The sequence below is a fragment of the Pan paniscus genome, chromosome 18 (assembly GCF_029289425.2).
Source record: "Pan paniscus chromosome 18, NHGRI_mPanPan1-v2.0_pri, whole genome shotgun sequence".
In the NCBI taxonomy this organism is placed as follows: Eukaryota; Metazoa; Chordata; class Mammalia; order Primates; family Hominidae; genus Pan; species Pan paniscus.
This window is the reverse complement of record NC_073267.2, coordinates 34634527-34645709: the sequence shown is the minus strand read 5'-3', so window position 1 is coordinate 34645709 and position 11183 is coordinate 34634527. Positions and strand designations below refer to the sequence as shown.

Below are 11183 nucleotides of genomic sequence, written 5' to 3'. Positions count from 1 at the left end.
GATCTGAAATCTTTCCTTCCGCAGGAACTGGACACGGCAGTGAGGACCAGCGTATCCAAGAGGATGGACTTAGTGATGGGGAACACCCAGGGACATGCCCGAGAGCCTCAAGAAACATCTTCAGATGACATTGCCCAGCGTCTTACATTAGAGAACTCTCCAGACAGCCCCCGAGGCCTGGGGCCGGGTGCTGCTCCCAGACTGTGAGCTCGTGGCCACGGGAAGCCTGAGTGCGGCAGAGGCCCCACAGCTGCGCCAAGTGCGGCAAAGCCTCCCGTACACTTACTCCCTGAGCGGTCATCTCCGAAGCCCTGCTCATGAGAAGCCTCCCCTTTGCCCTGACTGTGGAAAGCGTTTCAGCCAGAGCTCCTTCCTGCTGCAGCACCGGCAGATTCACCCAGGGCCGTCAGCCCTGCAAGTGCAAGGCCTGCGGGAGGGGTTTTACTCAGAGCGCATCCCTCCTCCAGCACTGGCGGGTCCACAGCGACTGACGAGAGACCTTGTCGCTGTCCCCAGTGCGGCAAGACCTGCTGTGGCCGCTCCAACCTCATCAAGCACCAGCGAGTCCACTCGGGAGAAGCCATTCGTCTGCGGGAGTGCGGCAAGGGTTTAGCGGCCAGCTCTGCTGCTGGCTCACCAAGGAGCACACACTGGCCGAAGCCCTGCGTCTGTCCCCAGTACCAGCAGGTTTTTGGGGACCGGTGGAAGCTGATCGGCCACCAGCGAATTCACACAGGAGAGTGTCCCTTCTGCTGCTGCAGCTGCGGTGACAGTGTCAATGAGAAGACCTCCCTCTCCCAGCGCGTCCTTCCGCACCCAGGGGAGAAGACCTGCAGGGGTGGGAGCGTGGAGAGCGTCAGCCTCGCACCCAGCTCAGTCGCCCCGGACAGCACCTCCGGGCTCCGGCCCTGTGGGAGCCCCGGGTCCTTCCTTCAACATCTGCCCCCATCCACACTCCTGCCCCGACCTCCCTTCCTTTATCCTGGCCCCCCACTCAGTCTCCAGCCTCTGGTTCCATCCGGCCTTCCTGCAGTGCCTGCAGTGCCTCCGGGAGGCCTGGAAGTTGCCCAGGTTCCGCCAGCCACCCAGCCGGCAGCTCAGCAGGAGGGGGCGATGGGGCCCAGAAGCTGTGCGAGCGCGGGACGGGACTCGCGGGAGGCGGTTCAGGCCCCAGGCTACCCTGAGCCAGCCCGGAAGGCCTCGCAGCACAGAGCGGCCCGACCGCTCGGCGAGGCCAGGGCCAGGCTTCAGCGACAGTGCCGAGCTCCTCCGCCGCCCTCGAACCCACACTGGAGAGGAGCCCTACCAGTGTTTCCGGTGTGGAAGGCCTCCAGCCGGAGGTCCAACCTGGCCCGACACTGAAGAACCAGCGTGCTGCAGCCCTGGGTGGAATTGTTGCAGCCGCCGGTGGACTGTGGATCTGAGATGCAGTCCCCTCCCTCCACACAGACCCGCTCAGGACGGCTTTTCTGTATGGCAGATCTTTCTCAGAAGTGCTGGGGGCTATTTTGTCTGTTTTTTTCCCCTGAATTCTCACTCCTTTCCCTTATACATTAAGGGATTTAGGCAGGTGCGGCTGCGGGCGGTGACTCACACCTGTAATCCCAGCGCTTTAAGAGACCGAGGTGGGAGGATCGCGTGAGCCCGAAGAATTTGAGACTAGCCTGGGCAGCCTAGCGAGACCGCATCTCTGTGAAATAAAAATAAAACGAGCTGGTGTGGTGGCGCTGGCCTGTAGTCCCAGCTACTCAGGAGGGCGAGGCGGAAGGATCGCTTGAGTTGGAGAGTTCAAGGCTGCAGTGAGCTATGATCAGGCCACTGCACCCCAGCGTGAGAGACAGAGTGAGACCCTGTCTCTCTAAAATAACTAAAATAACAAAAGGATTTAGGTAGGTAGTAGGCAAAGGTATATTATCGAAGTAACAATATACAAGGTATATTCTTGGTGTGGACAGGAATAATATTGTGTTATCTTAATATTAGTGATTAATATTATTTCTCTCTCCTTTTTTTTTTCTTGAGACGGAATCGTGCTCTTTTGCCTAGGCTGCAGTGCAGTGGCATGATCTCTGCTCACTGCAACCTCCATCTCCCGGGTTCAAGCGATTCTTCTACCTCAGCCTCCTGAGTAGCTGGGATTACAGGCGCCCACCACCACGCCCAGCTAATTTTTGTATTTTTAGTGGAGAGGGGGTTTGACCATGCTGGCCAGGCTGGTCTCGAACTCCTGACCTCAGGTGATCCGCCCACCTCAGCCTCCCAAAGTGCTGGGATTATAGGCATGAGCCACCGCACCCAGCCTCTCTTGTGCTTTTTAGATAAGTATTTTTAAACGTGTTTGTTGGTTGTCGGCTGGGCGCGGTGGCTCACGCCTGTAATCCCAGCACTTTGGGAGGCGGAGGAGGGCGGATCACGAGGTCAGGAGATCGAGACCATCCTGGCTAACACGGTGATACCCCGTCCCTACTAAAAAAAATACAAAAAAATTAGCCGGGCATGGTGGCGGGCTCCTGTAGTCCCAGCCAAGCTGGAGGCTGAGGCGGGAGAATGGCGAATGGCGTGAACCCGGGAGGCAGAGCTTGCAGTGAGCCGAGATCGCGCCACTGCACTCCAGCCTGGGCGACAGCGAGACTCCGAATCAAAAAAAAAAAAAAAAGCTTGTTGGTTGTCTTAACGATGTGCTATTAGAGTGAGGAAAAAAAGTTACCCTATGAGAATTTAAACTGCATGAACGTCTGTGGTAGCATTACTGGTTCGGTTCCAAGCTTGCTACCTCAATCCTTGATGCCTCTTTCTCCCAATCCAAGTAGTATCAGGCACTGCCGTCTACTTGCTGTACCTCAGAAGAGTTTTTCGACAGCACCCCGTGCCCTCTGTGGCCTGTGCTCTCTCACAGGTGCAAGTCCTGTCATCATGAGCCTGGACTGTTGCAGAAGACTCCTAGCCAATCTCCCCTGCTTCCTGCCTCTGCATTCTGGTTCAGCATCCATAGAACCTACCAGTTATTATAGATTCCTCCCTCAGACTCCAGACTCCAACACTAAATCTGATGTCAGTCTCCTGCCCGAAAGGATCTCCTGCCTGCCACTCCCACCCCTCCACCCCCTCCGCTGACCCCAGCAGGGCCTACAGAACAGGGTTCAAATGCTTTAGCATGGCATGCATGCTTCTCCATTGGGCTTCGCCTGACCTCTGTGCCTTTGCTGGCCAGGGCCTCCTGCACCTCTGTGTCTTTGCACTTGATTTATTTCTTTCCACTGCCCAAAATGACCTTTCCCCTTTTCTGTCTCCCAGACTTGCCCTACTCATTCATATGAGCCCCACTTCCACTTAGAGACTGCCCCACCTCTCGTGTCACACCTGATGTGGTGAGTGCTCCAGTGGCATTAAGAACATAGGGCATGTCTGTCTGGTAACCTGTCTATCTCCCCAGCAGACTGAGCTCCACGAGAGCAGAGACCCTGGTGCAGGGCCTGGCTCACAGTGGGTGCTCAATTAATATTACTTATGTGAAGGAACCACTTCCAGCTGCTCAAGTATTCTATGCTAAAACTTGGGTTTCTTTCATCCTTGTTGTCCTCCCAAGATACAATGTGTACATAATTGGAAAGTTAGCCAAGGTGACTATGAAGGTGACCCCACCCAATCAATCTATGTCTTCCTGGTTATTGTGCCTGTCATTCGATGATTCCATGGTTATGTCTATAGTGATAACAGAAAAAAGCAACTGAAAACAATATTATTTACTCGGGTCTCGTGCATCTCCTCCACACATTTGTAGAAATGAGATTACCACAAATTGCCAAGACGGTTACATCAAATTTTCAGCAGCATCAGTCATAGGACAAAAAGGCCTTTGAGTGTATTTTTAATAATCAGCATTTACTGGTGGCAAAATACTGGTTTAGAAAATATCTGAGATTATGGTCAGGCACGGTAGCTCACGCTGGTAATCCCAACACTTTGGGAGGCTGAGGCAGATGGATCACCTGAAGTCAGGAGTTCAAGACCAGTCTGGCCATAATTTCAGATGGTGAGATTATAGTGAAACCCCATCTCTACTAAAAATGCAAAAATTAGCTGGGCGTGATGGCGCACATCTACAATTCCAGCTACTCAGGAGGCTGAGGCTGCAGTGAGCTGAGATCGCACCACTGCACTCTAGCCTGGGCGACACAGTGAGACTCCGTCTAAAAAAAAAATCTGAGATTAATAGGTTGCCATTTTAGGAGCTCTTTATAGACCAGCTGGCCTAGTGGTCCTGGTTCCGTAATATGTGAAGTAAAGGTCTCGCAGGGGAGCACCAGTTTCAAACTCTGTCCTAGTTTGCAGCCTTGGCTGGAGTGACCCCAGTCATGAGGCAAACTGAGCACAAGTGTGCAAGTGTCATGGATTCAGCCAGAACATCAGTGTTCCCAGCATCAGACACAGATTCGGGAGAAATCAAGTCACAGTGTAGAGATGTATAGTGATGTGTCACTACACTACTATGAAATGGAAGAAAATAAAATTACAGCCTCAACCTTTAAACATTTAGCAACTTGGGCTGTATCTCAATGTGTAATTTATTTGTCTCACTTCATTTTCACAAACATTAAATCCCTTCATATCAAGTGCCTATGAGGTTTAATTCATTAAAGGCATGCATACTCCAGAATGTTTATTAAATACATTTCTACCATTTCTACAAAAGAAGCCCCAAAACTTCAATAAAATATGGATCACAGTACAGAGGAACAGAAATCAGAAATGTGCTGGTAAAATTTTAGAGATGTGGTATAGCTTCATAAAAAATGTTTAACAATAAATTAGGACTTAAAGCCCCATTTCTAACTGGCTTTTACGAATAGGGGATTTGTTATTTCACATAACTGAAAAGTCTTAAGAGTTCAGCTCTTTCTCAATTCCGGCACATCTTGACTCAGGGATTCACATAATATTAACAAGGCTAGATCTCCCATTTTTCAGGTCTGCTCTGAAAATGGCTTCAATATTGGCTTCAATTGAAGGCCCCAGCCTGAGGCTCCAGCAGCTCCAAGTCCAGTTGAAGTATAATTGTGTTTCAACAGTCCAAGAGACAGGCCTGAAAATTGGAACTCATGGACTTGTGCCCCTCCCTACAATAATCATCCCAGCCTGGGCAACACAGTGAGACCCATCTCTACAAAAAATTTAAAAATTAGCTGAGCATAGTGGTTTGTGCCTATAATCCCAGCTACTTGGTAGGCTGACATAGGAGGAATGCTTGAGCCCAGGAGTTCGAGGCTGCAGTGAGCTATGAACACACCACTGCACTCCAGCCTGGGTGACAGAGCCAGACTCTGTCTCAAAACAAAACACAAAAAACAATCACTACGGCCAGGTGGGGTGGCTCACGCCTGTAATCCCAGCACTTTGGGAGGCCGAGGCAGGCAGATCACTTGAGGCCAGAAGTTCGAGACCAGCCTGGCCAACATGGTGAAACCCCATCTCTACTAAAAATACAAAAAAGTAGCCAAGCATGGTGGTGTGCACCTGTAATCCCAGCTACTCAGGAGGCTGAGGCTGAATAATCACTTGAACATGGGAGACAGGGGTTGCAGTGTGCCAAGACTGCACCACTGCACTCCAGCTTGGGGGACAGAGTGAGACTCTGTCTCAAAAAAAAAAAAAAAAATCACTATGGCCTGGAGAATAGAATGCTCTGATTGGGTAGGCCTGGATCATGTGGCCCTTCTTGGAGCTAGAGGAGGGAGTCAACCCCACTTGAACTTGAACTGAGAATAAGGGGGGCAGGGGTGTGTGTGTCAGTATCAGAAAAGAAGGCATAGATATATTGGTCATATGACACAAAACAGTAGACATCCACTATTACATAGCCACTGGCCCCTCCCAAGTGCAGAGGGAGCTCAGAGCCCCATTTATTTAGAGTCTATGTCCCTGTTGCCACTGGACCCCACCCCAATGCTGTCTGAGCTCCATCTCTCTGTACCTGTTCGTTCTAGCTAACCCATGTCCTGTATCACCATACAGTTGTTTTTCCAGGACAATTCTAATTTCAAATACGCTGTCCCTAGGGCCCCCATAAACATTTATACTTAGTAGATCACATGTAATCAATCTTTGCTTTAGAAAATGTGGTCATGGTATGCAGCATCCCAGGAAGAAGGCACAAGAGAAACTGACCCTGAGTCATGCCTCCACCTCCTTCACCACCAACAGCTGAGATACTCTGAACAGACGCTGAGATGCTGCCCTCCGGGGTTTATTTAGCACCTGGTGAGTTTGTTCTTCCCTCTGCCTAAAGTGGAGGAAAAATTAAACCTCTAGAAACTGAAAGTGTTGGCAGCAGCCAGGTTACACACAGTGTAACCTGTTACACACAGTTACACACAGTGTAACAGGTTACACACAGTTCTCACTGTGTGAGTGAGAACTTACAGAAACAATGGTGAGTGCACAGCCTGGAAGAGACAGCTCTGCACACCCTCTAGAGAGGCAGGTAAGATGGTGACAGGCCCAGAAAAGCACAGACCACCTGAGCGGAGGTCTCTGGGTACCTGGGCAAGTGCACCTCGTGATGGTGACAGCAGCCCAGGACAGAAGTGGCCCTCCTCAGGGCGTTCTTGACATCCCAGCAAGAAAACCTCTCCACAGGGGCTCCCAAGCTGAGAACAAAGGGATGGGAATTCCCAGGGAATTGTTTGGCAGCAACCAGAAAAACTCTGAGGGGCCATTTAGGGGAGAAAAGAAACCTAGAACCTTTTCTTCCTTTTTTCCTTCTCTTTTTTTTTCTTGAGAGAGTCTTACTCTGTCGCCCAGGCTGAAGTGCAGTGGCACAATCTTGGCTCACTACAACCTCCACCTCCTGGGATCAAGCGATTCTCCTGCCTCAGCCTCCCGAGTAGCTGGGATTACAGGCACAGGCCACCACACCCAGCTAATTTTTGTATTTTTAGTAGAAATGGGGTTTCACCATGTTGGCCAGGCAGGACTCAAACTCTTGACCTCAAGTGATCCGCCCCCCTCATTCTCCCAAAAGTGTTGGGATTACAAGCGTGGGCCACTATGCCAGGCCTCTAGAACTTTGTCAAGTAAAAATACCTGTCTTCATGTCTGTTTTCTCCAGGAGCCATTATCTTATATACGTAGGGAGGGGGCTATGTGTAGAGGGAGATGCCAGGTATCTTTAACTGGAATAGGGCCCCATCTTCTCTGCAACAATGCCAAAGTCCAGCTGGGGAAAAAACTGTAGGAAGAATTCTATTATAGCTCAGTGAGAGCTCAGGAATAATTTTTGTAACACCGTATAACATTTGACTGCTCAAGGAGGTTATTTTTTTAAAAAAGTAATAGCAGCAGCTTAAAGTTGGGTGGAACATACTGTTCAGTTTATTACCAATGAGAAACAGGTATAGAGCCCCTTCTTGAAAATGTATCTTCCTCGTTTTTCTTTTATATATTAAATTCAGATTATATGTCTATATAATTCATTCTTCTTTTGTATATTAAGTTCATATTAGTACATCAGCCCTTGATCAAAGCTAGAAGCTTCCTATTGGATTGTAATTCTGAAAAGGCATTGCTGTAGGGTTAACCAAAGTAACAAGGTTCAAGCATTCATTACATACATATTTTTAGAACACCTTCATGCCAAGGTCCCTGCCCGTTGCTGAGGACAGAACAGGCAGATGTCATCCCTGCCTGGTCTTGTGGCTTTCTTGTGACCTGCTTTGATAGAGGGTTCACACCAGCCCTGTCTAGGCTTGCTTTCTCCAACTAGTCATATTTTTCAGATTGAAATAATGCACTTTGCAGTAGACACCTGTCAGGCTTGTGGCTGCCTGGAACCTTTTGAATACTCATCCTAGACATGGAGATTTTCCCTACAATTCCTGCCTCCCTAAGGCAGAATCCAGAGCTCAGTTTCCCATCCCCTCCTGCAGCTGGGGGACCTAGGGGTTGCCAGTTGGTGCAATCACATAATTCTTTCAGAAAAGAGCGACCCAGGATACAGGTTTCATGAAGAATCTGTTTTCAAGAGAGGATGAGGGTGGAAAATTCTGGCTTTCCAGGGCAGCCTTAATGAAGCTTTTGGCATCCAGGGTCCAGCAGTGTGAGCTGTGGGGGTGTCACTGCAGCTGGCCAACGGAATGACTTGTTTATGACTGTGCAGACTGTAGGCATCTCTGGCTATACCAGACATAGTAAGCTACCTAAGATTCTCAATTACTTATCTTCTAAAACTAGTAAGAGAGAGTTCCGTTCTTTGCAAAGAACTGTGACTAATACATATACTGAACTACTGTTACCTGCCAAAATCCAGGTTGACACATTCCTACCTTACATAAACTTCATAAAAATGATGTAAGGGCCGTGTAGTGGCTCATGCCTGTAATCCCAGCACTGTGGGAGGCTGAGGCGGGAGGATCACGTGAGCTCAAGAGTTCCACACCAGCCTGGACAATATAGTGAGATCCCCATCTCCATTATTTAAAAAATCTTTTAAGGTACGAATTATTATACATTTTACAGCTGAAAACACTGAGACTCAAAAAGACACTTAATTCATTCTACAAATATTTATTAAAGCCCAACTGTGTGCCAGCCACCAGGCATAGAATAGGGAACAAAATAGTTTCCCTGCAACTATATAAAAAGAATGGCATATTGTACTTAAATGCCTCCTTGCCAAAATAAGAGGCACAGGACAACAGCTGTCTGGAGATGACCTCAAGCCAGTCAGGCCCCATTTTAAATATAGAAACCCCTAAGAATAGCCGCCAGTGCTCCAGACTCAACAGGTGATTGGCCCAGAGAGGGGAGGTGACCCCAGGCCCCAGGAAAGGGAGCGAGGACAGCGCTGGTTCCCGGCTCCCCGCACCACCATGGCTTTGCCTCTGAGGCCCCTGACCCGGGGCTTGGCCAGCGCTGCCAAAGGAGGCCACGGAGGAGCAGGAGGTGAGTGGGGAGCGGGCGGATCCCGGGGCTCCGCTACCCTGCCCACCTGTTCCCGGGCCCGCCGCCCCAGGACCGCCGCGCTCACCCCGCTCCGTCCGCAGCTCGCACCTGGCGTCTGCTGACCTTCGTGCTGGCGCTGCCCAGCGTGGCCCTCTGCACCTTCAACTCCTATCTCCACTCGGGCCACCGCCCGCGCCCCGAGTTCCGTCCCTACCAACACCTCCGCATCCGCACCAAGGTACGCGGGACGGGCGCGCGGGCGGCACGGGGGTGCTGCGGGGGCGGGGGGGGTGCTGAGGGGGCGGGGGGGTGCTGAGGGGGGGTGCGCGCGGGGCGCGCGGGGCGGGGCGCGGACTCCGGACTCACGGCGCATACGCGCGCTCCCTCCCCCGCTCTCTCCACAGCCCTACCCCTGGGGGGACGGCAACCACACTCTGTTCCACAATAGCCACGTGAACCCTCTGCCCACGGGCTACGAACACCCCTGAGGCCCCGGACGCCCCCGGGCACAATAAAGGTGTGAAGCTTCGAGTCTGCGGCTCTGTGGGGAGGGCGGGGCCGCGGGGAGCGCGCCCAGAGGCGCCCGCTCCGCGCATGCGCCCAGCTTGGTAAGCGCTCCTGCTCCGCGCATGCGCCTAGCGCGGTGGGCGCTCCACGTGCTTTTCCCACGCCGCTGATACGGAGGTGCTCGAGGGAGCCTCCTCCACTCACAGGTAGGCGATCCCAGCTCCCTGTCTCTCACCTGGTAATAATGAGGCCTCTCTCTCACACACCCCTATTAATAATTAGGGCTCTGGCTGTCATGGGCTTCCCCGTACACTGAATCCTCACAGTAACGCTGGGAGCAGGGTATAAATTTAGTTCACCTTCTCCAGAGGAGGACCTGAGATTCTTGGGAATTAAATGACTTGTCCAAGTTCCGGCAGCTCGGCAGAGCCCCCATGGGAGCCCAGGGCTGCAGATCCTGAAGTCCCACTTCTTGCCTGACACCTGAGCTGCTGGTGTCTGTGAATCCCAGCTCTCTGGATTTCAGACGGAGGCTCCACAGTCCTGTGTGTGAGGCCTTCGGACCTAATGCTGGATTTGGAATCTTTTGATAATTCTCTATAATCTTTCCTAATGAGTCTTCTGTATGGGAAATCACATGCTCCTAGCCTGGCTCTCCTGGCTTCTGAGTACCTCATTCAAGGGGGACAGGAGTTCAAATGAGCTCTGGACATTTCTTCACCTCCTAGGACAGCCTGCCCACTTACCATTACGGAGGAACCTGAAGTGTGTGAAGAAACCCATGACCAATGCATGCCTGCGTGCACGTGCATGCACATGCACACATACACACACATACACACTCTTTGACCCTCTCCCCTGATACACACCTCTCAGCCCCATCAAGAAAAGATGACCTCAGGCTCCCATCACCATAGAAAGTGAAAAAACTTTTTCAATGCCCACAAATAGGTTCCCCCGACTATTCCCAGAGAGGCACTCAGGTCCCTGGGTTATAGCTCTTCCACGCAAGGACAGTGTGCTATAAACATCCTCATTTCATGTGACAATTCTTAAGCATATGAAAATTTATGCTGGCACCATGCCTGCTTCTGTAAAAAGTGGGTCGTTGCTGAAAAAGATGGACAGATATGTAAAAACATTACAATCTCTATCTCTCCGAGAAGGTGCTTAGCACCTGGTAGGTTGCTTAGGCCAGTGCAGATCTATGCAGAAGTTGTTTCCATGTAAGTTGATTTATGGTTGCAAGCAAGACCAGCCCACAGTGGTAGAGATAAACAGGAAAGTGGATTATTAGGACAAAGGCACATTTGGGGCCACACAGCTGAAATCGTCCCCACTGAATGTGGCACTGTCTTCAGGCTTGTCCTCCAGCATTTCCTTGTAGTGGCGTTTGAAGAAGCCAAGCTATCAGGGGAAATAAATTAGAAAAGCTGGGTAAGTCCGGGCCCGGTGGCTCACACCTGTAATCTCAGCACTGTGGGAAGCTGAGGAGGGTGGATCACCTGAGGTCAGGAGCTGGAGACCAGCCTGGCCAACATGGTGAAACCCCGTCTCTACTAAAAATACAAAAATTAGCTGGGTGTGGTGGTGCGCCTGTAATCCCAGCTACTCAGGAGGCTGAGGCAGGAGAATCGCTTGAACCCGGGAGGCAGAGGTTGCCGTGAGCCAAGATCATGCCACTGCACTCCAGCCTGGGCAAGAGAGCAAGACTCCATGTAAAAAAAAAAAAAGAA

At 51.1% G+C, this 11183-nt stretch overlaps 3 protein-coding genes across 4 annotated transcripts in view; 2 read left to right on the top strand and 1 right to left on the bottom strand.

Moving 5' to 3' along the window:
• The first annotated feature begins 317 nt into the window (after positions 1–317).
• Positions 318–1717, top strand: ZNF843 (zinc finger protein 843). The gene is given in 2 exon segments (XM_063597572.1): positions 318–739; positions 741–1717. Coding segments are annotated over 2 exon segments (1044 nt in total). The 3' UTR covers positions 1363–1717.
• Positions 1718–1869: 152 nt separating this feature from the next.
• On the top strand, positions 1870–9488 carry LOC100974033 (cytochrome c oxidase subunit 6A2, mitochondrial). Of its 2 annotated transcripts, none has more exons than XM_063597573.1 (3): positions 1870–6258; positions 9042–9178; positions 9345–9488. In XM_063597573.1, exons 1-3 carry the CDS (start codon positions 6228–6230, stop codon positions 9426–9428), a joined length of 252 nt encoding a protein of 83 aa, XP_063453643.1. In that variant the 5' UTR covers positions 1870–6227; the 3' UTR covers positions 9429–9488. The 2 variants fall into 2 exon arrangements, with proteins under 2 accessions (XP_063453643.1, XP_034795900.1); XM_034940009.3 differs by lacking the exon at positions 1870–6258 and adding an exon at positions 8534–8940.
• Positions 9489–10357: 869 nt separating this feature from the next.
• ITGAD (integrin subunit alpha D) overlaps positions 10358–11183 on the bottom strand; it is a 43198-nt gene continuing 42372 nt past the window's right edge. The window contains exon 32 of the mRNA XM_057299982.2: positions 10358–10854. Coding sequence (XP_057155965.2) covers positions 10741–10854 — 114 coding nt within the window. The 3' untranslated portion in view covers positions 10358–10740. The remainder of the gene's footprint in view (positions 10855–11183) is intronic.

Bases quoted from the DNA above. Each gene is read 5' to 3' on its own strand.
- LOC100974033 (XM_034940009.3), top strand. From the start codon at position 8,868: ATGGCTTTGCCTCTGAGGCCCCTGACCCGGGGCTTGGCCAGCGCTGCC. The intron at 8,941-9,041 runs GTGAGTGGGGAG...CTCCGTCCGCAG, and splicing joins AGGCCACGGAGGAGCAGGAG to CTCGCACCTGGCGTCTGCTG. The intron at 9,179-9,344 runs GTACGCGGGACG...CTCTCTCCACAG, and splicing joins ACCTCCGCATCCGCACCAAG to CCCTACCCCTGGGGGGACGG.